General features: G+C 43.8%; 1 protein-coding gene across 2 annotated transcripts in view; it reads right to left on the bottom strand.

Moving 5' to 3' along the window:
- slc12a7b (solute carrier family 12 member 7b) overlaps positions 1-26,001 on the bottom strand; it is a gene marked incomplete at its 5' end in the record, with an annotated part of 61,197 nt that overhangs the window by 16,904 nt on the left and 18,292 nt on the right. For both annotated transcript variants that reach the window (XM_080854773.1, XM_080854774.1), the window contains 12 exons: positions 41-159; positions 793-967; positions 1,383-1,440; positions 2,059-2,157; positions 2,638-2,805; positions 3,782-3,993; positions 4,425-4,666; positions 4,946-5,076; positions 5,583-5,637; positions 7,219-7,365; positions 9,533-9,664; positions 10,198-10,292. In XM_080854773.1, the coding sequence (XP_080710899.1) occupies positions 41-159; positions 793-967; positions 1,383-1,440; positions 2,059-2,157; positions 2,638-2,805; positions 3,782-3,993; positions 4,425-4,666; positions 4,946-5,076; positions 5,583-5,637; positions 7,219-7,365; positions 9,533-9,664; positions 10,198-10,292 (1,633 nt within the window). The remainder of the gene's footprint in view (positions 1-40; positions 160-792; positions 968-1,382; positions 1,441-2,058; positions 2,158-2,637; positions 2,806-3,781; positions 3,994-4,424; positions 4,667-4,945; positions 5,077-5,582; positions 5,638-7,218; positions 7,366-9,532; positions 9,665-10,197; positions 10,293-26,001) is intronic.

Genomic DNA, 26,001 nt, shown 5'->3' with positions numbered 1-26,001 from the left:
AGAGGGCCTTAGAAGAGAGAGAGAGAGGAGTGGTACACACATGGAGAGGATGGGGGCGACGGCGTCCAGTGAAGCGATGAGGATGCCAATCTCACAGATGAGTGCTGTCATCAGCAGAGCCCAGGTGGGTTCACCGTTGGCCTTCCCATGGCCAAACACCTGGGGAGAGAAAACAGCACAGGTTAGGACATGTTTGTGTGTTTATGTGTATGTGTGGGTTAGTGTGTGTGTGTGTGTGTGTGTGTGTGTGTGTATGGGCGCATGTCTGTGAATGTATATGAAGAAAAGTGTTAGCGGGAGAGAAGACGTGTGTGTATCTATGCATGTGTGTATGTTTGTATGTTTTTTGTGAGTGTCCACACTTGAGGCTCCAGGTACATGCCCTAGACACTAACAAGTGGGGTCTTGTGCTCAGACCAAAGGTTTTCTGTTGTCCTGTTACAACAAGCATGTATAGCACTGTCTTTGTACTTAGTACATATTACATCACAAGAGCACCCTTTTGGCAAACACTCACTCACTGTGAGTGCTTAGAACGGCTTAGAACTGATGAAGTATTCTAAGAGTGCAATAATGCCCACTGTGAGTGAGAGACACTGAAATGACACTGTGCAAATGCCAGAGTTATTAAACACATGAGAACTTCTCACTTTTCAGGTCAGGAATTATGATTTGCGTAAGAGACTGGATTTTCCCCATTCACTTTACAGTTTCAACTCTGGTCATGTCTTTAGCATATAACACCTGTCATGCCCACAGGAAGTGACAAAATAACAGAGAGTGGGATCTGACCTCCAGGAAGGGCACTATGCCGTCACGCGCGATGGCCTGCAGCAGCCTGGGGGCGCCAGTGAGACTCTGAAGCCCCGCTCCACAACAGGAGAAGAAGGAGCCAATCACAATCACCCACGGTGACGGCCAGGAAAGCGTGCCAATCACAAGGTTTCCTTTAACCGAATCACCAAACCTGCGATAAAAGACACAAACGTGACATAACAGTTCAACTCAGTAAGACAATGCTCATTAGTTTATTCTCTAAGGGGACATAGCAATAGAAACTAAATTGTTAAGTAAGTTTGTAAATCTGTGCGTGTGAGTCTGTGTGAACGACTGCTCATGTGCATGAATTTGCATAAATCAGGGTGTGTGTGTTTGTATTAAAGAGTGTGTGAGTTTGAGAGAGTGTGGGCGTGGGTGTGTGTGTGTGTGTGTGTGTGTGTGTGTGTAAATTAATGTCTGTGTGCTTTCTGTGGTGTGAGACAACACACACACACACACACACACACACACACACACACACACACACACACACACACACACACACACACACACACACACACACACACACACACACACACACACACACACACACACACACTTACTTGTCCCGCAGGACGGTGCCCTCGATGCAGGCTCCAAACAGCACCGTACAGGTCAGGTCTGCATGACGCCAATTAAGGAAATTAGCCTCCGGGGGGCAGAGCCAGAAGCGGCACAAACAGCAGCCCAGTTCACAACAACCTCCCTTAAACACTCACACACGCTAGGCTAACGCTTGGTGGGTAATATCACAGAGATCCTGCACAAAGAGGGAAATGAAACACGGCACAATGGGCCGCGCCCATAACTATGACTGTGACCGTAACTAAGCCGCAGGCTAATGCAACCCCAATACATGATGGATTATTAACAATTAAAAAGGTAATAACAGTGCCATATTATCCAAATTAACTAATGAGGCCCCTTTCTTCATTCCTACAATATTCTAATTGAGATACAGATGGCACATGGCTTCAGCATCAATCGATGTAAGCATATACCTAAACTACACTATTCCATGAACAATAACAACATGCTAATCTTCATTTCTAACTTTGATTCAATAATCCTGCAAACAAGATCCATGGTGATGTGTTACAAAAATCTTCATTTCTAACTTTGATTCACATTTTAATTTTGTTTTTTGCAACATGTTAAAGAAAAGCAAAAACATGAATGAGTGGCGAGCCTCATTTTACTGATGTAACTTTGAAGCTTGTTGGAGTGTGTGAAGGATACAGATGATGGTGGTGGTTACTATGGCAAGGATGGTTCCTATGGGAATAGACTTCTGGGCGTCCCTTAGGTCACCTGACCTGTTTGATCCTGCCATGATACCTGAGGAGACAAGAAAACAAAGAGCTCAGCTTATCCATCTCATCTACGGGAAAACAGAGGATGGTTGTACAAGGGCTCAGGATTCACACAGAACTAAATCACTTCAACATCTGCAGTAGCAGGGAAAGTAAACAGTTCTCCACTGATGTCTGACTCAATGCCAATACGACTGTTAGAAAACACACAACACAGACAGGCCAATAATTCCCAAACAGGATACATTTTACTAATTTACTTTGCAAATTAAATGTTTTCACCAGTACAAAAATAAACAATGTTTAAATCATTATGTTGAAATCATTATGTTTAAAACTAAACATAATTAATTAAGTTCTCACGTTTCCACTGTTTTGAGCTGGTTGGTGTGGATATGGGCACCTGGAAGTAGTGCATCATCAAGCCAAAAGTGTGTGTGTGTGTGTGTGGTGTGTGTGTGTGTGTGAATGTTTTGTATTTACTTAGGAGTATGTGATGGCGTACCCGTGACTGAGGGGAAGTAGATGCCGACCAGCAGGGTGAAGAAGGTGGCGATGTCGTTGGCCACGTATGGCATATACATGTCCTGAGACGTGTTTGTGGCCGGTTTCGACGGGAAGTTAATCTTCTCCACAAGCTGACCATCAGGACCATAACTTGCCCACATGTTCTCTGTGGAAGAGAGAGAGAAAGAGCCAGAGGGAAAGAGAGAGAGATAGAGAGGGGAAGAGAGAGAGAGGGAGAGAGAGGAGAGAGAGGGGAGAAAAGAGGAGAAGAGATGGAAGGAGAGGAAAACCGAAAGAGAGTGAGATAAATAGAGAGGAGGGTTCAGTCATCACTCTTAAAACATCAATAGTTATGTAGTCAGAATTCGGGTAAGGTTTACAATTACCACAATACATTACAACACATGATCACTCACTCGAAGTATGCCAGTGAATGTGTGCACTATCATGAAGATGGCATCCATGTTGTGGATTACTTGCTTTTCATGATTTTTTTTCCCTTGCCGTGGAATAATTATTGTAATGTGTGATCTCAGACCTTCCAAATCTGTCGGACAGTTTATGTATGTGTATAACAAGGGCTGCAGGAAGCAAATATCCCACCCCCTCAACCCCAAGAGTCAAATCACTGCTGTCAGTCAAAAATTAACACAAAATGGCTTTTAACCTGAGCTTGACCCCTTTTTCGGACACTTTAGACTTGTTCCTTCGAGCAGTCCATGCCCTAAGAAATGCTCACCTCACACCCTATTTACTTTCATACAACGCTTTCCTTAAATTACATCAACTGACCAGTACAGAGCCTTCATTCAGATTAGTTGGCCTTTTGTCTGGCTAATGCTCCATCTCATGGTTGCTACCCAAGCCCAAAGCATGCATTTTACATCAGAATGGGAACAGACCTGACATACAGTATATCTCTAAATTACTATGCACCACATTGCAGGGACAACCCACTTGGTTGTAATAATATTACATCTCCTTGTAATGGAAGACGACAGACGGCGTCTTAAAGTGGGACCGATCTGGCCCTGATGTGGAAAGGACGTGCTGGATCCCTTCCAGGTCCAGTTGTTCTTAGGCAGATGGGCGCACTGATCACAATAATATTTTTTCTTTTTTTAGCGGATGGGTGGACGCACCTAGTACGAGCCCACTCATGAGCCCAGGGATGCCCTGCACTTGGGTGACTTCGTTGTTCATGAAGTACTCATCGCACGAGGCGTTGAGGTAGGGCCCGTCGCAGAAGAGGCCCCAGAGGTCGGTGGTGACCGTCATGTTGTCTATCTCCTCCGTCTTCATGCACTTGTCGAAATTGTGGTTCGCGAGAGAGCGGTTCCCCAGCAGACAAATCCTACGAATGACGAGGAGAAACACACTCAAGTACTTAAAGGAGCAACACCAGAGGGTCAGGCACAGTGGATTGCCCTAAATGTCCTAAGAAAATCAACATATAGCATGTATGGCTACCCCTTATATTGACCAAGATAAGTAAAGTTTGAAAGTTAAGGTAGTGAAATTATGCTAAAAATAGCCTCGGCTTGTCATTAAGGACGATCAGTCACACAAGTACACATTATCTGGATGTTATTATAGTCAATATGTGTTTCTTCTTAGTCTCATTTATTAATTCATCTAGCTGATGCTTTTATCCAAAGTGATTTGCAGCACAGTACAGGTGCACATTGTCATGTATGTGTGCCTGCTAGATACTGAAATCACAGCCTAGTGTTCTTAGCACCTTGCTCTAACCGCTACAGATGAAGATGTGTGCATTCAACTCACGGAAAATCTGGGGGTTCAAAGATGGTCTTGATGACCCCCGCGTAGATGGAGAGGATGGAGAGAATTACGCACGCCAGGAAGACCAAAGCCAGCTTGTTGACGTACTTCACGCCCACAAAGACCACCAAAGCCATGAGAGCCAGACAGGCGGTGCCATAGACTCTCATGTTATTCAACATGGCTGCCGCCTCAAACTCCTTCTCCGTTGCTTTGAAAATGGCCGCACTTGGCACTATATAAGTCTAGGGAAAATAGAATTAGAGTATACGGATTCACTTTATCCCATCATGTAGTCTTCCTGAGTCTGGGAAGTATGGTTAGGAACATAATTGAAAGGGAACATACATTATAAGTGTGTGCATACATTTATATCAATTCTTTTGAGTTAGAGTTAGGAATGAGACTTGTCCTTAAGTTAACCTGTACCATCTAATGGTCATAACAACAACAATCCAAAATTCTAAACAAACAAATGAACAACGAAAACTAAGTAAACAGTAATAAGGATCTTGCTGACTTACCAAGAGAATTTCAATGGTACCCAGAATGTACATTGCTCCTGCAAACGTGGTCCCTAGATAAAAGCAAAGGCCCACAGCACCGCCAAACTCTGGGCCCAGGGATCGAGAGATCATGTAGTATGAGCCTCCAGCTGCAAAATGAAGCAGTACATTAGTTCCGCAGGGATCAGTACCAGGGGCAACACATTTGTGATACTCATCATGTTAAATACCAGAAGCTAACCTTAGACAACAATCTTTGTATCCAACAAGTACAATTTCTATGTACAAGAAGATTCAAGACAATCATGTTTAAGATTCAAGCATTTCAGTAAATACATGTTTGCAGTGTAAGCAATCAGAATTTAAAGGGCAACCAAGGGCCAAAGGCACAATGCTATTGTGGGTGAAGGCTTACGCTGTTCAACATGCTACTGACTATGTCAGGGAAAATGAATTCTTCATCACTGGGCTAGTCATTGGTAAAGCAAGGATGGTATTACTATTACTTATATGCTAGACTAATCATAAGTCAAGCAGAATCTCTCATGGATGCATTCAGTGCCTCTTCAGCTCTTTCATTTGAAAGAAGAAGAGATGATAAATCAAAGCAAGATAAATAATAAAAAAAAAATGAATGAGATTAGCAGCAACCTACCTGGCACAACACCATTTGTTGCAATGGCACTCATTGATATCGCTGTCAGCAATGTCTGTGCAGATCAATAAGGGATTAGTCAGACCTGGATGTCATGTATCTCCATATGTCAGTAAATCAAAGTACATCAGATATGTTGCATTAATCCACGTCAAAGCAGTACAAGACCGTTACATGGAACTAGACAAAAAAAAGGGCAGGGCAGGGCATCTCATCAAGGGTAGGGTTTAGCTTCTTTTCTGTGTTTCAAGAACATTAAACGGTTTTTCAAGGATATCTGCATCTGGCGCTTACGTAACACACCCGTGTGCCTGGGTGACCTTGACTTGACACAGTCGGACTGACCAAAATAAATCCCCTCACGGATGCTTCCTGCTCCCCCACCACCACCACCAGCCCTCACTTTGAAAATCTGGCCAAAAGCCAATTAGCTCGTCATTTACCTTACACAGAAGATTAGTGTTCATAGGCAGACTGTTAGTACGAAGCCTCATCGGTAATATATGTTTAGACTGAGTCTGGCTCTTACGGAATTGGGCAAAAAAAATGTATGCTCATACTTTGTCTAACACAAATAACTGGACTTAAGCTAAGTGATTTCAACATATCAACAAAGATACATTTACCTCTCACTGTGCATACTTGTATTGTAATTACTGTTTAAAATTGAAATACTTGAATGGACAAATTGGCGTTTCAATAAATCGAATCGCGCTGCAGAACGAAGTGACAAATGTAAAGTCTTAGCCTCCAAACTGTCAGCAAGAAACAGTAAGAGTAAACGGAACATAGATTGCAGTTTTGAAAAAGCAACTGACTCCTAAAAGGAGGCCTAAAAAAATGGCCAGAAGAGAGCCTGTGACAGCGTGTGACAGCCTCGTCAGCCGGTACTCATCACAGTTCCCTATGTAGGCCACCCTGGCTCATTTCATTACGGCTATTACACAACACACAAGCACTCAGAGGAAATCTATGTCCCGTCATAGTCGTCACCTCAGTTGTGACCTGATCAGCCACACACCAGACACAAGGCCCGGGCCACATCTGTCGCTAGTCTTCTCTTCAGAACAGATTAACTTTTTCCCTTTCAATTTGTCTGTCTGTTCATTTATCACATGTATGAAATGTTCGCTAATCATGTTCCTTGTCCAATATCGATATTCAAAAAAGGTCTTGTCTTGTTAGGGAACTGATTGGATTGAAACGACAGAACTAGAAGTGAGATCAAATGAAATGAAGTAATTCCATCAGAGTGAGTGTGACTGAGTAGTCTCTGATTGTGTCTTAAAATAAGAGTGTGGGACAGGCAGATCAACGCTGACGATTACACAGCAAGCTGCCATGTGCTGGCAAACACAGGAGTGCTGTCTAAGACGCAATCTGGGCTAAACTTGGAGCCATGGAACAGTGGCCGACAACAGATGAATTCACTCTTGCACCGACTGAATAAGTGCACCACACACACACGCACACACACACACACACACACACACACAACAAATCCATCATCTAACACAGAAAACACACATGAATGTAATGGGGCATTAAAAATTCACTGCCAAGTTGACGAGTGGTTAATGGCTCGTATGGTGCCAGGTCAGTGAAAAAACGTGTGTTAATCGTGCCAGGCACTCACACAGGAGCAGCACATGGCCACGATGATGAAGGACTCCAGGATGCCCGCTGTGCCAACAATCCACGTCATTCTCAGGAAGAGGATGACGCCCAGGATGTTCTGCAGGCACGGCAGGTAGACACCGATGAATGTGCCCATCTGGGGACTCTACAAGCAGGGGATAGGAGCAGAAACATGACAGGTTAGCACTATCTAAACACATCCAATGAAGATCCATAAGAGTGTTTATATCGCGTTTAAAGTCAGTATCACTGTCTAACAAAACATACACATACATCCTATACATGTACGAAGCAATGAATAAATATTAAACATTATCATCATACATATATATATATATATTATTTTGAAATGCTAACGCAAATAAGAACACTGAGATGCCTTTCAGAGTGAGTGCTCCTCCAACAATAAGAAACCACAGGATGTGTGTCTGTAGTAATCGAGAGGTACATTATGTAATGCCGACGCCAGGCCTAATTAATGACTGCTTAACCCGTGTTCAATAACCCGTCTGCAGGATGCATCAAAAACGAATTATCTCCACCACTCCCCCTCACAGCTGTAGCAAACCGACTCCCCCCGAAAATAGCCTTTAGATAAATGCTCTCGTGGTATCGGTTAAGAAAAGTGGAGAGAGAGAGAGAGACTAAGTCCAAGGGTGCATTTACTGTAGGGAAGGCATTAGAAAAGGCAGGTCGACAGGAGAGATAGTGGTGTCAGGATGAAATGAAGGTGAAATCCATCACCAAGCTGGCATAAACAAGATGAATGTGTACCAAAGAGCTTCTACAAGGCACATTAGTGGAGGAGAAAGTCCAGTCAAGCAAACAGAAGGTCAGACAGATCATGGGCTACGGGAATCTCCTTAACTACACTTCCCAACATGGTGGCAGCAGTTCCTGGAGGACTGGTTTTTGGGTAACACTTTGTTTGGATAGTATGTAGTTAACAGAGTTTCAATGGTAAGTTTGTTCTGAGCATCGGTAGATAATCTATAGGGGACCATCCAAATGACCATGAATTAATACCCTCTATCAACCACAGAAGCACGTGTTTGATTATGTCCTGTTTTCCGAGTCTACATTTGCTGGCCACTGATTGGCTGAAGGTGTATTTTCTAACAGCCAAAACTTAGGGTCTGACATGAAAATGGAGCAGTCTTGGGGCGGGGGTGTGAGAGTTGCCTATCACCCCTTATGATGCCCAAGAATCGGAGTAACCAAACAGGGAAAGCCTTCCAGTATTTCAACATAAAGAATAAAGATCTCACTGAGCAACAGGTAGGAGCAAGGATTGTGGGTTGTGCCGTATGACTTGGCAACATGAAGGAGCTTCACTGTCAGTGTTAAGAAAGTGGATCCCTAAGGAGTGTAAAGCTTGTCTGTTACAAATATATTTGTGTTAAATATACCTACAGCATGACCATCAAGCAGTCAAACTAAAGTCGGGATACATATACCTACACAAAGAGAACTCTAAAACATTATTTTAAGGTCTATGGTTTTAAGGATAAAAAGATGAAAACAACTCCCCACAAGCTTGAGCATAGAAGATGGGTCAATTCTATTTAATAATAAAAGGAATGATATCCATTTCCTTTTACTTTGGACAACATCCAAGGTCAACCACAAAGAGGAACAGAAGGAATGTGCTCTTTAGGGTTATCTGGCCCCTTGATGTTAGCCAGAGAACTCTGTGGATTGCTGAAAGCATGCTCACGTGTCGAGTGAGCCAACTTGGAGGCATGCAGAAAAATAAAATATTTGCGTAGATGTTCAAAGTGCAGAGAACATGGTCACCCTGGTCAGGGACCCTATGATGCAATGTATGGTTTGCAACAGGGTACAACATGAGAGAAATACACATAGGTAGATAGTTATGCTTATTAGAAGCATCTCAGAACCTCTGGGAACTAATGCAACACAAACAGGCAGGATATTTGCATTAAATATCACACAAGGCTTCATTGGGTACGTGGCTAGTGGTTTAGGTCACCCTAGTGATGGTGAGATTTTAGACAGCCTTAGACAGGGCTGGTTTAAAGTAGTCAGGGCTGGTATTGTTGGCTAATATATGAGGAGGCACTTCAAAGATGGCATGTGTTTTTAAGCAAATGTTTTTGCATCAGACTAATAAAACTGTGAGTTTTAAAAAAGCAGGAATTAATGGCTCTGGCATGAACTTCACACGAGGACTACTTCATAAAATTGACTCCCTTACGAGCCATAATGTTTAATTGTCTGCTAATGGTAACCATGGTAACTGACGGGGAAACAAGCGTAGACTGAGCAAGTGTTGGGAGTGAGCTCCTCACCTTGACGGCCTTCTTTTTGGCTCCCTCGTCGTCATCGGCCTCCTCGTGTTCCCTGACCCCCTGGGTGAGGTTGGTGTAGTTTGCCAGCTTGCTGAGCAGTGAGGACACCATGGGGTTACTATCCATCTCCTCCTGCAAAACAAAAACACAAGCCACACAGTCACAACAGAGATCACCTTTCTTAGAAAACACAAGTGTGTATGGGTGTGTACCCATGTCTTATGTGTGTGTGTGTGTGTGTGTGTGTGACCCAAAATCACTTTTCCACACCCAAACTCCTATTCATTAAATCAAAACTTGGAGAGTATTTTGTGAAATTACAGGCTTTTTTTTTTACTAAAGGCTTTATATATATTTAGTAAAAAGGATGACTATGTAATAGCAGCTTAGACAGTCCAACATGGGGGCCAAAATAGACCCAGCAGTATGCAAATTGCGTTAGTCGAGAGAAAAGAGAAAACTGGTAATTTGGAGGTCTGAGACTGTGGCCAAAAAACAAAATGGCAGACGGTCAGGACCTTTCAGATGTTTTAAAGCCACAGTGTCAACCTGTATGGCTTATTTTGACTCAGGCCCTTTCTGTCAGTCACTCTGCCACATATGACAGTCTCTTAGGTCAGTGGGGGATGAGTGAAGTGGCAGCCAGCTATGTTTGGTGTGTTTACCTCGAAGAGGGCCATGTTTTTGCCATCGTACAGCGTGCCTTTGTCATTGTCTGTGTTGTTGATGAATGGGCTGTGCTCCTTTGGGTTGCCATCACCTGAAACAGGAACACAAGAAAAACACAAGGGATGAGAACAATGAGACATAGCTGTCTCTGAGAAGTATGAAAAAACATCATCCTCAGTCGGAGGAGAAATGGACATGGCATGACTTTTTTTTTTTTTTTTTTACACATTTTTTTTTTTACAAGAGGGAAAACTCAGATCAAAATCCTGCTTTCGTTGCACTGGATCAAACCTCTTCAATTTGGGTCATAGTGAAAATCAATGTTTTCCGCTCACTTGTCCTCATCAGTGCAGTGAAAGGTTGCTAAACGTTGAACACTACAACCCAGACCCTTCGTGACATGACATGAGATGGATAAAAAACATGAACAATGCGTGCTGAGGTTCACTTGGAATATGCGTGAATAGTTTTATGCCATCTGCATTTCATTTAAGATCTGACTGGAGATCTGCAGTGATGGTTGTGTAAGTGGCCTTGTAAAATAAGTCAATAAAATAAGCCAGACAAAAATAAATCAATAAAATGTGATGGTTGTGTGAGAGAGAGAGAGAAAGTGTGGGTGTAGCAGTTTATGGTCAACATGGTCAAAACATGGTTGGCTTTCAGTGTCTTCAATTAAATTTGTGTTTTTCAAGGATTGTTTAAAATCTAAAATTTGCAACTTGAAAAGCAACCAAGCCTTTGACCAAAGCTTTATATAGGAGCACATGCAGTTAGACTACATTTATTGTTCAGAGAAGGAAGACACGTGTGGAGCAGGCAAGGGCTAAATAGCGATTTCCCTGACCTACTCTTCATTTTAAAATATAATTTAACAAGATAAATGGAACACGGCAGTTGTAAAACACATAAAATACTCAATTTGATCACTTCATCCAATTCACAGGCATGTTATGAGAGTAAAAAGTCAAGCATTTGCCCATAAAGCCAACTTCTTGCACTCTCCACTTCTTCTGTAACAATTCACAGCTCCTGTATATACTTTCTTAAACTTCATAGACCATTGCACTGTTCTTTTTGTATTGTATTGTGTTGTTATGTATATTTTGTGTAAGCACATTGAGAGCCAGTTCACCAGGTCAAATTCCTTGTTTGTGCAAACTTACTTGGCCAATAAAATCTGATTCTTTAGCATAGATATAGCCTTTAGTATAGATATAGCCTTTAACAGAGATATAGCCAACTTTAGCATAGATCTAGCCTTAAGCAGAGATATAGCCAACTTTAGCATAGATATAGCCTTAAGCAGAGATATAGCCAACTTTAGCATAGATATAGCCTTTAGCAGAGCTATAGCCTTAAGCAGAGGTATAGCCAACTTTAGTATAGATATAGCCTTTAGCAGAGATATAGCCAACTTTAGCATAGATATAGTCGTTAGCAGAGATATAGTCCGTTGTGGTTTTACTGTAATCTGTCTGGTTCTGGATACTACTGTATTTTCCCAGAAGCCCACTGGGCCCTCGGGTAGCAAAAGGAAAGTCCCCCTGTGTGTGGCGATGACAGCACACACACCTGCGCACCATTCACACCTGCATTTCACCCACAATGGCCTGCACCTCTACAGCCGCCCAGGGCAACATTCTGGCATGGAGCTGTGACCTGAGTCTTGCTCTCTCTGCAGTGTGTTGAGGAAAGCAAACGTTTTGACGTGGAGTGTGCTGAAGGCATAGAGCCTTACTCGGCTCTGAGCTACTTTTGAATACACTACGCCTGAGAGAGAGCTGCTCTAAGACACACAGTGCCTGAGAATGACAGCACTAAGGCCACTGTGAAACAGGGTCGTTTTAAGTATAAAGTTTTCAGATTAAATTTAAAAGATCTTAAACTCCCCTTAAATTTTCCATGAAACTATGCAATATCCCTTAGTTTGTATCAAGGGTGCGTTCATTTAGGAGCACACTTAATTTCTCCTGAACCTGTTGCTACATAGGAACCAACCCCTTATTTGCTGTCAATGTCAATATTTCCTTTAGATTCCCTTCCCAAAATTCCTATTTAAAAAAAAGAAAGTGTTTCTGTTTCAAGGTGAGTCATCTGTGACCTGGGTGGTGGCCTTTCACTGTTAACTTTTACTGCTTCATCCAGTCGCCTCACATAAGAGGCTTCCACCTTAAGCCCTAGAGCGGTGACTTGACAAAGCCCCAATGCCCTTGTGCATCTCCCCCTCATATATAGACTAGGGTTGCACCCGTATTGTTATACGTCCCGGCTACGGACGGTGGTCTGAAAAGGTCAAACTTTGCCAGAAAGTAAAGACATTTTTTTTTGAGACATCATCATCATAGATATCTTTGTGAGGGATGATTTATGGGTGATCCGTCACCCTTAGCCTCTGTAAATCCAAACATGGCCCAATCCTATTTAAAGGGAGAGGTTAATGCTGAGTTGTAGCCTTAGTGCAGGGTCTAATTATGGTTCATGGGCTGGACTGTGACTCCCTCGTAACCTCTCCTAGAATCCATGGAGAACCGGATATGTATTACAAGATCAGACTCTCCAATATCCTCCAAAAACTTTTCTTGAGGACTTGTTATATACCACTGCAAAATTACTGTAACAACTTGCAAAGACTGGCTTAACCTTAAAGCCATCGATGGAGGTCGTGACAGTCAAAGGCAAAGGGAAAAGACTTTAAAAGTATTTTACACAAAAAGACTTTTGAAGACCAGAGACAGTTTCTGCGGACACAGAGCTGACCGATCCAGTTCTGACATTCTTAAAGTAGCATTCTCTGTGTACTCTCCCCTCCTGGACTAAATGAGCCTAACTAAGGCATATGTCTGAACATTAAATCACTTCCTATACGATATAATCACAAGAAGCAGGCCAGCTGTAAGTAATCATGGGTCCCTCAGGATTAAACAGATGTTTAGATATGATGGACTTGCAACACCATTTAATACTGTCCCCATTCGTGTTTTTTCACCTGAGCTGGCACTCTTAAAGACATGAATAAGCGCATGTGTGCATGCGTGTACGCTAGTGTGTGTGTGTGCATGCATGAGTGTGTTTATACGAGTGAACGTGGGGGGTTGAGGTTTGAGGTATGACACTAAACATTATGGCCCGTTCTCCTGAGGCTTGGTCCAGTTCCACTTAGCCAGAACGGAACCGGCCATGACCTACTTTACCAATCACATTTGCATCGATGCTGCAGACACACACACACACACACACACACCATCACTGACACCTTTCCAGGGCGATCACTGGTGATTGAGTCTCTTCTGTTCAGAGACAGAATGGTGTAAAGGGTCGGGTCAGTGGTGAGGGTGAGGACAGGGAAGGAGACAAAGGAAAAGTGAGGGAAGACACAAGAAGAAAGTGCCCTGAAAGGGTGTGTGTGTGTGTGTGTGTGTGTGTGTGTGTGTGTGTGTGTGTGTGTCTGCCCTGAATGACAACGCTCACATCAGTCCCATCCAGCTTAGTGTGTGTATTGAGCGGAGTAAGGGAAATGATTTTTGCTCAGGGCAGTAATGCATGTGCGTCTGTGTGTGTGTGTGTGACTGTGTGTGTCTGTGCGTTTGTGCGTGTTTTTGTGTGTGTGTGTCTGCGTGTGTTGGCCTCTTGCTGTCACACTAAGCGGTGCAGGGATGAGTGGACGGGATGCCCCTCATTCCTCTATAACTCAGACAATAACAAACCTTCACACGAGAAGGGAGGGACTGCTTCAAAACAGACCATCTATAAAAAATCTTCCCATAGACCGGTTCAAAAAACAAACTCATGGTATGTGTGACCCAAATAGTCAGTAGTTCAACCAGTTCTACAGTCTTTTGACTGAGCACATGTTAGATGTGAACTGTCCAGATGCAACAATGCAAGAGAATAACAAGAAAGTGGGAAAACGGCTGGAACACTTTGACTTCCCAACTTCCAAAGCTACTTTTTATAAAGGAAACCACAGTATTGGCTATTGTCACTTTCCTCTGGGATAAATCCTCTATTGGTGACAGACTGCAACCATACCTTCTATTGGTCTCAATGCAAACTCATCCATTTCACATTTAACAATGGAGGTGAAACTGGTCGTTGTTGGGCATATATTATAGGGCGGAAACAGTATAGACACACAGGCCCATATCTAAATGTGAGAAGTCAAGATGGCTGCCTTCAACAACAACAAGTTCATTATATGTGTAACCATTAAAAATGTAAGTGCATGAAAGTCTGTGAGTTCTGTGAGTTTTACACTTAAATGAGTCCGGTCTCCGCCCCTAGCATTGGTTTATGTGAGCTGCAGCAGTCTAGAGTGCACTCATGCCAGCACTACCAACCGACTCCATTTTGATCGAATCAGTAGGCCCGAACGGCCTGTCCCTGGCTCCATAGACTCTTTTCCAGACATAACAATCTTGGCTATTCAGACGGAGTGTTTACCAACACTCCCAAGTCGTGAGCCACTACCAGTCAGTGCAATTCTGGGCAACACCGACACTGACGTTGGATGAAAAATTCATGTTGTTTGTTATTAACGTTAGCTGTCTAATGACTCCGTGCCAACCAGCCAACTAGGGATATACAACAAAACAGACACACACACACACACACACACACACACACACACACACACACACACACACACACAATTGAATGTCACCATTACAGAGGAACTCTAGGAGTCTCAATATTATTGTATCGGTTTAATGACCATCACAAACATAATTCAGTGACTGCAAGCTTTAAAGTTGAAGCAGATGAAGGTATTTTAGGCTAAGGGAAATTCCTGTCCTCTAACATGTGACTTCATGGGGACAGGGAAGAGAAGCTCACACTTTCCCTTCACCTAATTATTGGTCCTCCAACAGTTTACTGTGCTTATGAGTTACGCATCATTTAAAAACACTGAACATGGTGGAGTTTTTAATTGGAAAAATTTAATTTAGGGGTGTCAAACCAAAGGAAAACTAAACTTAACATTTTGAGTGCTTTGAAAAAACAGTTCAATTGTCAAAACAGGATATCGTGTCACACCACATTACATGGTTTTCAGTGACAAAATCCTCTTGAAATATATGGAAAAATGATTGCCATTTACTGAAAAAAACAGAGAATTTATAAAAAAAAAATTCTTTTTAACTGATAAAATCACGCTAGATTTTTTTTGTTGAGAAAATCTAATAACAATGGGAAACAAAGAAATGTTTAACCATTTACCACACTTCCAATGACGACAATACTAATTATCTTCATTTTCTTTGCCAAGCCATGTCACGTCAAGAACCCGGCACCTGTACTTTGAGTTGCTTTGGATGAAGGCGTTTGTTAAATGACAAATAGTAGATGATTAATTGATTAGTCTTTAAAATGGATGACAGCACATCATCGATATGCCTGTTATCTGATACAGGTAATAAGATGTCCACTGTTCAGTGTAAGTCTGATTTGAAAAGACTTGCTGGACAGGAAGATGAATGATGGAAATGTTTACGTGCTACACCTTTCTCATCAGACAAACAACCCTGGCATAGCTGGGCATTCACAAATAGAGGGGAAATCACCGGAATTAAAACCCCGTTATTCCTGCCAATCCTCAAGGGCTCGCTCAGTGAATTCAACTTCACACAGTCACACACATGCCTGGACTGAGAAGCTATACTGGGCTCATTATCACCTGGGAGAAGGTGTGTGTGTGTGTGTGTGTGTGTGTGTGTGTGTGTGTGTGTGTGTGTGTGTGTGTGTGTGTGTGTAAGAGGCAGTGGTGAGGAGGAATGACCTGCCGACGTTGATAAATGACTGCAGGTGTGTGAGTGCGAGTCTCCACAGGCGTGTCGTGCTGAGCAAGAGCAGGGAATGGAGCGTCCTTGAGAGAGCTCATCACTTGACCTCCACAGGCATGCACGAAACAATGGACTGCTACAGAGATAATGTGTGTGTGAGTGGCAGAGTGCGTCAGAAAGTGTGTTGTGTGTGTGTGTGTGTGTGTGTGTGTGTGTGTGTGTGTGTGTAAGTTTGTGTGTGTGTGTGAGAGAGAGACTGTTTGTGTTTAAGCATGTGTGTATGTGACCAGGTATAGTGTGTGTGTGTGTTTTATAGAGGGTGTTAGTATGTGTGTCTGTATGTTGGGGGAGGGCTGTGTTGTGCAGGTGAGAAATACCAGGTAGCTTCTGTCAGCACACACTGCATCTATCAGCACTTGATGGAACCACAGGCAACAATCAGAAGTCACTAGTGTTAACACGCTGCATGACACAGGAAGTACTGGAGGAAAAACATCCCTGTATCTCTACATCCTCACGCTGTCCACACCAAACACCAGTCCAAACGCTTTAGTCTCCAGCACACACTGCACAACACTGGCAGTTACCTCCACAAGCTTTTAAACGCAGGAGGTGCATGAAAACAGAAACTCAGATAGAATACGGTAAATATAGAGAATAAATGAAAACGGAAGCTAGGTGATGTTTGAAGACATTCAGACACCTGTTGGGTGTGTGAGTGTGTGTGTGTGTGTGTGTGTGTGAGTGTGAGAGAGCATCAGGCAGCGCACCAACTAGGTGCCTGAGCATCTCTGTTTCTTAGGGGAGTGTGTGGCCACACAACCTATTTATAACTGATAAGCTACCTCACATAGCATCCTAAGCTGCCTACAGCTCCTATGTTGGCCTGAGAGAGAGAGAGAAAGAGAGAGAGGGGGACAGAGAGAGAGAGAGAGAGAGAGGGAGAGGAAGGGAGGGAGAGAGAGAGAGAGAGAGAGAGAGAGAGAGAGAGAGAGAGTCAGTCACTCCAATCTCTTTATCCACTACTGCTACTAAGCAATTAAGGCATCCCTAGTCTGCCCAGGTAGATAGAACCAAATCCACGCAAATCCAGCCCTGCAGCACCTAAAATATGTACCTGCAGTATCAGACTAGCTGTCTGCGGTACGAGCCACTGCTTTCTAATACTCCCCTATACGGAGAGGGGGGACAGGAAGGATGCAGGGGGTCCCGTCCAGACTCAAGTTCCAGGAAAATGTACCGCACTGGATGAGATCTCAAAAGACCATTAAGTCACCGGTCGTGAGAAAGAGACGATACAGTTCTTCCCAAATGTACGACAGAAAAATCAAACACACACACACACACACACACACACATACGACGTACATACGTATATCAAGTTGGCTGGCTGAGAGATCAGCAACTGTTCGTGGCATTCGAAAAAATATAAATTAAAAAGTAAAACCTAATAAAGATCCAAAGAAAATATTCGCATCAAATCCAATTGACTTCCTAAATTCACTCTAATTACTTCTAGGGACACTGGCTCCACAACACCGACCTCTGCAACCAACATTTACCCCCGGCCCACGCACATCCATAACACTACCTGGCGTTTCCCTCGTTACCCCATCATGGGGCAGTTACTCTGCCACTTACCCCTCCGGCGCGAGGTTTCCCCCTGCTCCATAGTGCTGGGGTCAGAGGGTGGGGGCGATGGGTTAGTGGTGGGGGGGTCCCTGATGAGGACGCGGGTCTCCTGAGCGATAAACCGAAGGATGAATAAATGGATGGAGAGAGAGAGAGTGCTAGCTTATCCCGCGCTTCGCAGATCCACAGTGACTCTCTGTGTGAGTGTGTGTGTGTGAGTGTGTGTGTGTGTCACTGGCAACGAGACGGCAGAGACGCATCAGGAGCTCAGGGTCTGATCCCTGATCATTGCGCGTGCACGCACACACACACACACACACACACACACGTACACACACACATTTACACACAGGGGAGGAGTATGCAGCACAGGGGGTGGGGAGAGCAAGAGAGAGAGAGAGAGTGGAGGGGGTAGAGGGAGAGGAGACAGAGAGAGGGATGCTGTTACTATGAAGACAAGAAAAAAAGAGGAAGTAGACAACAGAATGTGAGAAAGAGAGAGAGAGAGAGAGAGAGAGGAGTGTGTAAAGAGACAAACGGTACAGAGAGAGAGAGAGAGAGAGAGAGAGAGAGAGAGAGAGAGTAACAGAGTGACTGAGATAGAAAAACAAAAAGAAGAAACAGAAGACAGTGGTATGAGAGCCAGACAGAGAGGACAGTGGTATGAGAGAGAGACAGAGAGGACAGTGGTGTGAGAGAGAGACAGAGAGGACAGTGGTGTGAGAGAGACAGAGAGGACAGTGCTATGAGAGAGAGACAGAGAGGACAGTGGTGTGAGAGAGAGACAGAGAGGACAGTGGTGTGAGAGAGAGACAGAGAGGACAGTGGTGTGAGAGAGACAGAGAGGACAGTGGTGTGAGAGAGACAGAGAGGACAGTGCTATGAGAGAGAGACAGAGAGGACAGTGGTGTGAGAGAGAGACAGAGAGGACAGTGGTGTGAGAGAGAGAGACAGAAAGGACAGTGGTGTGAAAGAGAGAGAGAGAGGACAGTGGTGTGAGAGAGACAGAGAGGACAGTGGTGTGAGAGAGAGAGACAGAGAGGACAGTGGTGTGAGAGAGGGAGAGACAGAGAGGACAGTGGTGTGAGAGAGAGAGACAGAGAGGACAGTGGTGTGTGAGAGAGACAGAAAGGACAGTGGTGTGAGAGAGAGAGACAGAGAGGACAGTGGTGTGTGAGAGAGGACCGTGGTGTGAGAGAGAGACAGAGAGGACAGTGGTGTGAGAGAGAGACAGAGAGGACAGTGGTGTGAGAGAGACAGAGAGGACAGTGGTGTGAAAGAGAGACAGAGAGGACAGCGGTGTGAGAGAGAGACAGAGAGGACAGTGGTGTGAGAGAGAGACAGAGAGGACAGTGGTGTGAGAGAGAGAGAGAGAGGACAGTGGTGTGAGAGAGAGAGAGAGAGAGAGGACAGTGGTGTGAGAGAGAGACAGAGAGGACAGTGGTGTGAGAGAGAGAGAGACAGAGAGGACAGTGGTGTGAGAGAGAGAGAGAGACAGAGAGGACAGTGGTGTGAGAGAGAGACAGAGAGGACCGTAGTGTGAGAGAGAGAGACAGAGAGGACAGTGGTGTGAGAGAGAGAGAGAGACAGAGAGGACAGTGGTGTGAGAGAGAGACAGAAAGGACAGTGGTGTGAGAGAGAGAGACAGAGAGGACAGTGGTGTGAGAGAGAGACAGAGAGGACAGTGGTGTGAGAGAGAGACAGAGAGGACTTTGGTGTGAGAGAGACAGAGAGGACAGTGGTGTGAGAGAGACAGAGAGGACAGTGGTGTGAGAGAGAGACAGAGAGGACAGTGGTGTGAGAGAGAGACAGAGAGGACAGTGGTGTGAGAGAGAGACAGAGAGGACAGTGGTGTGAGAGAGAGAGAGAGACAGAGAGGACAGTGGTGTGAGAGAGAGACAGAGAGGACAGTGGTGTGAGAGAGGGCTTGTTACTGAGAGGGACACAGAGATGGCGGTGCACTGCTGCTTACCTACAAAAGGCTCCTTCACACCTCACTAGTCTTTAGACAGATCACACATCACAGCACACTTTTTCTCCTCCTCCGACACACACACCCCCACACCCACCCACCCTCCTTAAGATCACGGCCACCAATAAGCATCCACCTCTACTGACAGCACAGAAGGTAATCCCTCCTTAAGATCACAGCCACCAATCAGCATCCACCTCTACAGACAGCACAGAAGGTCGCTGGGCTATTGGTGTGTGGATCTATCGCTTCCTGGGTGTGGCTACATGCAGTGGATCAATCAGAATAGAATCAGGAAGTAATATATTATATTCCTATGCTATATTATAAGCGCCATGAAGCGCATGTTGCCAGGTTCATTTCCATCACTGGTGTAGAAGTATATTATATTCCTATGCTATATTATAAGCACCATATAGAGCAAGTTGCCAGGTTCGTTTCCGTCACTGGTGTAGAAGTATATTATATTCCTATGCTATATTATAAGCACCATGAAGAGCAAGTTGCCAGGTTCGTTTCCGTCACTGGTGTAGAAGTATATTATATTCCTATGCTATATTATAAGCGCCATGAAGCGCATGTTGCTAGGTTCATTTCCATCACTGGTGTAGAAGTATATTATATTCCTATGCTATATTATAAGCACCATGAAGAGCAAGTTGCCAGGTTCGTTTCCGTCACTGGTGTAGAAGTATATTATATTCCTATGCTATATTATAAGCACCATGAAGCGCATGTTGTCAGGTTTGTTTCTATCACTGGTGCAGTTGTGAGCAAATGACGCTGAAGATCTCAGCATGGAGGCAGATAATGTGTCGGCCTTCATCACCCTGAATGACACAAACAAAACCAACCCTCCTAAAACACGCCCCTAACCAGCCAACCCTAACAAAAGTGTGATAGCAGAGGTATAAAGGCACAAAATACAGTAACAGTCACATACGACCGTGTTACAAAGCTGTAACAAGGCTAGGGTTAGAGATTGATTGGAGATCCATTGCGACTGACTAGTAATCACTTAATAGGATTAGACAAATCTGCTCCTTATATAAAGCAAACCTGAAAAAACTTTAACTGCACTGATTTTTGATGCTACTACCCAGCCCATTGATTTCTATAAGGATAGATTTAGTTTGGCTGCAATGATTGTATTAGGCATTTTCAAGTTCTCGGTCACTGCAGACGGAGAATACACTCAACTTGATGAGTTGCTACAGTTGTTCACGGATCATGTGTGGGCAGAATTATCCAAAGGCTCCACACACTCCATGATGTGACTGGCCCATTGAGTGTTAGCATTTCACAGTCAGCATAGAGAGGTGTGTGTGCACCCTAGTTTGGGCTGCCGTCATGAGCTGGCAGGCGAAACTGGCACCGTCCTCACACAGACCTGCACGAGATAAAACTGGGGGCTGAGAATAGGTTGTTATGGGTTACGCTTACGGTTATGAAAGCTGGCTCTGGTTTGTGAAATATGGTCTTTGCCATATGGAGTTTGCTGTTAATATGAATGTGCCACGTAGGGAGTTTGGTTGGTTTGGTCACATTTGGTTGCAAATATCTGCTTATATTATAAATGGCATGTTATTTGAATATTTAGTGTCGCTTTTGAGTGTTTTAAAAGTTGATGACAGATTGGAAGCATATTAAGTTAAGTATTAATAAGGTAACATATTAAGTAAGTTAACTCAGAGTGGTAAACCTCCTAATAGAAGAGCCCTGTATGCCTTTGTATTGCTAGGAAAATGAAGGGATAGGGCTCTTCTATTATGACATTTAGGCTACCACTTAAACTCAGAGTTAACTTGGCACTAAATAACCTACTCAATATGCCCCCTGGTCTGTGGTTCCTTGTCATGGTCAGGCGAGTGAGTTTTAGACGTCAGGACTGTGATACTTTGAAAGCTTTTAAGCTGAGCAAAGCCTTCAGGTAAAACACAGCCCTGATTACGTAACAGGAGCCTGTGGATTGAGAGAGGTCGGAGAGTGTGTGTGTGTTTGTGAGCCTGTGCGGAAGTGTGTGTGGGCGTGTGTGAGCCAAGAGGCGGAGTCAAACCAGGCAGAAATCTGAAGAGCTAAACACTGAATTAAGCATACCGTGCGGAGCACTGCTGCTGTTGCTGGTGTATGTGTGTGTTTACACACTTTATTACTCTGTGTTTGTGTGTGTGTTCAGGACACATACGAACACACACATAAGCACATTATTTAACGCAGACACAGTCTCAGAGAGGGAGCTCACATAATACACACACTGGCGCAAAATATATCAAGTCTTCTCTAAGAAAAATAAACATCTTCCTCACACACTTCCTCCCTGCCAAAGTGAGCACAACTGGCCTCGGTTTCAGTTTTTCTCCAGCAGTATTGAAATCTCTGAATAGTTCCTTTAAAAAGAATCCTATCCCAGCAGACTGACTTGAATGCGTAAAAGAACCATGCACAGCTCCCCACTGAACCCAACATCCTTCTTCTTAATACAAGTCTTTCTTAAAACTATTCAAATAAAAAAAGAACTGTTAAGGTAACTCTAACTCTAAAATATATAAGTTATTTTGGAAATAAAGTTGTAATTATTAGTGGTATGATAAACTGTGGCCTGCTGATCTTGCTTAAAGATATGATTCAGCCCCAAATATACGGTATTATTAGTTTTCCTAGAAAACAATGTCCAGTCAGTGGAATATTTTTTCTGCTCATGTGACTCCTACAGAACTTCCACAATTATGATACCATGATGACTAGCGTGATTCTTAGCCTTCCCTCTGTTTTACCAAACACAGACACACACATTTTTTAAATGATGCTCTATCCGAAAAGGTCCTTTGTCATGAGGTCATTAAATATAAAAAAAGAAAGAAAGAAGAAAAAGGCACTTGGCAAGTCTAAAGTGAAAAGGAAGGCTGGAACAAATGAAAACAGTACCAAATTCCTCCAAAGGGGGGCACTGTGATACAGTACAGGCATGGAAACAGTCTGCTTCCCCCCTCCTAATTGACACCAGCTGTAGTGATTTAAAAACAAAGCATACAGAGCGGACCAACTGCGAAACAAAACGGGTGCAGCAAGAAACAGATAAATAAACGTGGTCGGTGCTCAATAATAGACCAATGTGCCTGTCTCTGTTGACTGTCTTTAATGATCAATTCACTTATTGATCTCCGCAGGGCTACAGGTGCGCTTCTGTTCCTATTCCTGTTCTTGTTCCTGTGTGTGAGTCTGCCCTGTGGGGCGCTGGGTTGCCTCCCTCCCTACCCTCTTTCCCTCCCTCCTTCTCTCCCTCACTTCTCTTCTCTCCCTCCCTCCTTCCCTCCCTCCTTCTCTCCCTCCCCTCCTCCCCTCCCTCCCTCCCCTACCTCTTTGCCAGACTCATAAAGAAGAGGAAGCAATTTCCTCCTGATGCAACGGGACTAATGAATCAGCTTAACACTCATTCTAATAAAAACAGCACTAGCAACCAGACAGAGAGGAGGGAGTAAGCGCTCGACCCAAGACCCTGACTCAGTAGAAGACAGACCTGCTCTCACAGTGAGCTAAATATGACTGAATTAATACTGATACTACATTACTCTTGATACAATAAAACACAAAACTGCTCTTAAACTTATATGAGTGCATTAGCCATAAGAGAATGTCTGTCTTTTCTTTCTCAGAAAGTCTTCTCTTCCTTCTGTCTTTGCTGCTGAAGAATAAAGAATAGGACACAGGAATAAGGGGGGGGCGGCAGTTTAACAGCTGGTGGCAAGGTGCTGTTTTCAAGGAAAAGAGGAAAACACTCCGAAACAACGCAGACACCACATGAAGTACAGGAAGGCCTGTTGGCTGATGGGCCATAAGAATACAGTTCAAAATGGTGTCCGTAGTGAGAGTATAAGTTCATCCTTAAAGAGCAGGTTTTTCCATGTCTATAGCACACATATAACATGTAACATGCATATAACTATGTACAACATTGTGTACTGGGTCACTATATAAGAAAAGTGTAAATATGAAATAGGGAACAGGATAAGAGACCTTCACTGTACATAGTAATTAATCGAGGTCATTTATGAGCCTTGTTACTCAGGACCATAATGTCCAAGAGGAACTGGGTATTGCTTGCTTGTTTGTCTCATAAAATAAAGAGCTCTAGTTTTCTCCTCACTGTGGTAACTCTACCTCCGCTCTGCTGCTATGTTATGCTGTGTAGCAATACTGGAAGGCCTGGCACATGAACTCTCTGAACCTGCTGAGGTCCCTGCCATGCTGACGCTAACGAGAGGAGCTGCAGAGAAAGCCATTTTTTCACACTGGGACACGCAGAGAGGAGGAAAGAAATAAGAGAATGAGAGAGAGAGAGAGAGAGAGAGAGAGAGAGAGAGAGAGAATGTGTGTGTGTGTGTGTGAGAGAGAGAGAGAATGTGTGTGTGTGTGTGTGTGTGTGTGTGTGTGAGAGAGAGAGAGAGAGAGAGAGAGAATGTGTGTGTGTGTGTGTGTGTGTGTGTGTGTGTGTGAGAGAGAGAGAGAGAGAGAGAATGTGTGTGTGTGTGTGTGTGTGTGTGAGAGAGAGAATGTGTGTGTGTGTGTGTGTGTGTGAGAGAGAGAGAGAGAATGTGTGTTTGTGTGTGTGTGTGTGTGTGTGTGTGTATGGAGGGTTCCTCTCTTTCTCCAGATGTGTGCTGATGACAGGCTTAGACTGAGGCAACATGTGTGGCAGAGGATGAAAGAGCAAGTCAGGAAATAAAGCAAGAAAAAAAGGAATAAAAAAAAAAGCAAGAAAAAGAAAAGATAAACACCACGGGACAAAAAAATGACAAGGCAGGGAAAACAGAGGAAAGACATGCGATGACAGACATTAACTGAGAGAGACTTATAACAGTTCCTGGCATAACTGATACATTCAACTGAGAGAAAGAGAGACAGAGAGAGAGAGAGAGAAAGCGAGAGAGAGAGAGAAAGCGAGAGAGAGAGAGAGAAAGAAAGAGAGAGGGAGCGAAAGAGAGAGAGGTTTATAACAGTCCCTGGCATAAGTGATACATTCAGCTGAGAGAAAGAGAGACAGATAGAGAGAAAGAGAGAGAGAGGGAGAGAGAGAGTTTTATAGCACCACTTCCTGACTAACTCCAAGCTGTTAGCCCTTATTAACTAGAATGAGGTGAGGGAAGGAGCAGAAAAAACGCAGCGGCCATCTGTACACAATCAACTGGAAAGAGCAGGCACACTCTTTCAGTCTAATTACAGCATTAATAACACCTCACACCACCAAGCTGTTGTGATCCCTCATAATATGAAAACACGCATGGCTAGCTATCTAGGCTATTTGGACCAATTCACTTTACACGTCCATAATCAGATTTACTTTACACATCCATACCCCCAGATACTGCTATGTATTCTAGTGCAGTGGTCCCCAACCACCGGGCCACGGCCCGGTACCGGTCCGTGAGGCATTTGTTACCGGGCCGCACAGAAAGAATACATTATTAATATAAATTCTGCTGTATTAATTATTAGCGTATGAAAGGTGTTTTATTTTGAAAAACACGCTGACTTTCCCGGACGTCACATTCGCCTGTGCCTCTTGTCACGCCAAGACGCTTGTCAAGTTCAAGTGATGCGTCACTCAATAAATAAGCCCGCAAACTAGCAAAAACATCTTTGGAGAGCTTCTTTGCAAAGATGAAAAGGCCAACTAAGGAGCCAAAATAGGAGCCTACGACCTTCAAAAGAGAAAGCTTCTTTTAACAGACAATACCAGGAGTCATACTTAAAATACGGGTTTATCGCAACAGGTAGGCTACTCTCACGCACCAAGTCCGCTCTGTTTAATATGTGGCGACAAGCTACCAAACGAGCCAATGAAGCCTTTAAAACTGCTTCGGCACATGGAGACCAAGCACTGATTCAGAGTTTTGGTGAGTTGTATTTTTCATGCACTTAACGTTCGTTATACAATGGTGTTGGCCGCAAATTAACTCCACCTAACGTTAATGTCAGCTTTTGTGTATGAGCAGACCGGGCTTCATTCTATCAAACTCGCGTGCAATCACGGGTGCAATTGATTGATTCACATCAATATGAATGGATGACGTGACTAATAAGACAGGTAAAATGACACCTTGAAGCCGGTCCGTGAATAAAATGCCTACATTAAACCGGTCCGTGGTGCAAAAAAGGTTGGGGACCCCTGTTCTAGTGTACTATATGTATTCTATGGTTATGTTTGACCTTCAATTCAATTCATTTTTAGTTAAAATAGCGGCGAAACAATAAAATTGTCTGAAGGCGCTTTACAGAGCCCAGGGCCTGAACCCCCCTGGGACAAACACAATGGCAACAGGGGCAGCTGTCCTCCGACAGTTAAGGCCACATTAAGCTTAGGAAACAGTTTCTCGTCCTGCATGTAGGCCTCCAGTCCAACAGGGGGACCCATA

The sequence above is a fragment of the Sprattus sprattus genome (genome assembly GCF_963457725.1).
Source record: "Sprattus sprattus genome assembly, chromosome: 17".
Classification (NCBI taxonomy): Eukaryota; Metazoa; Chordata; class Actinopteri; order Clupeiformes; family Clupeidae; genus Sprattus; species Sprattus sprattus.
This window is presented reverse-complemented; position numbering and strand designations above follow the sequence as displayed.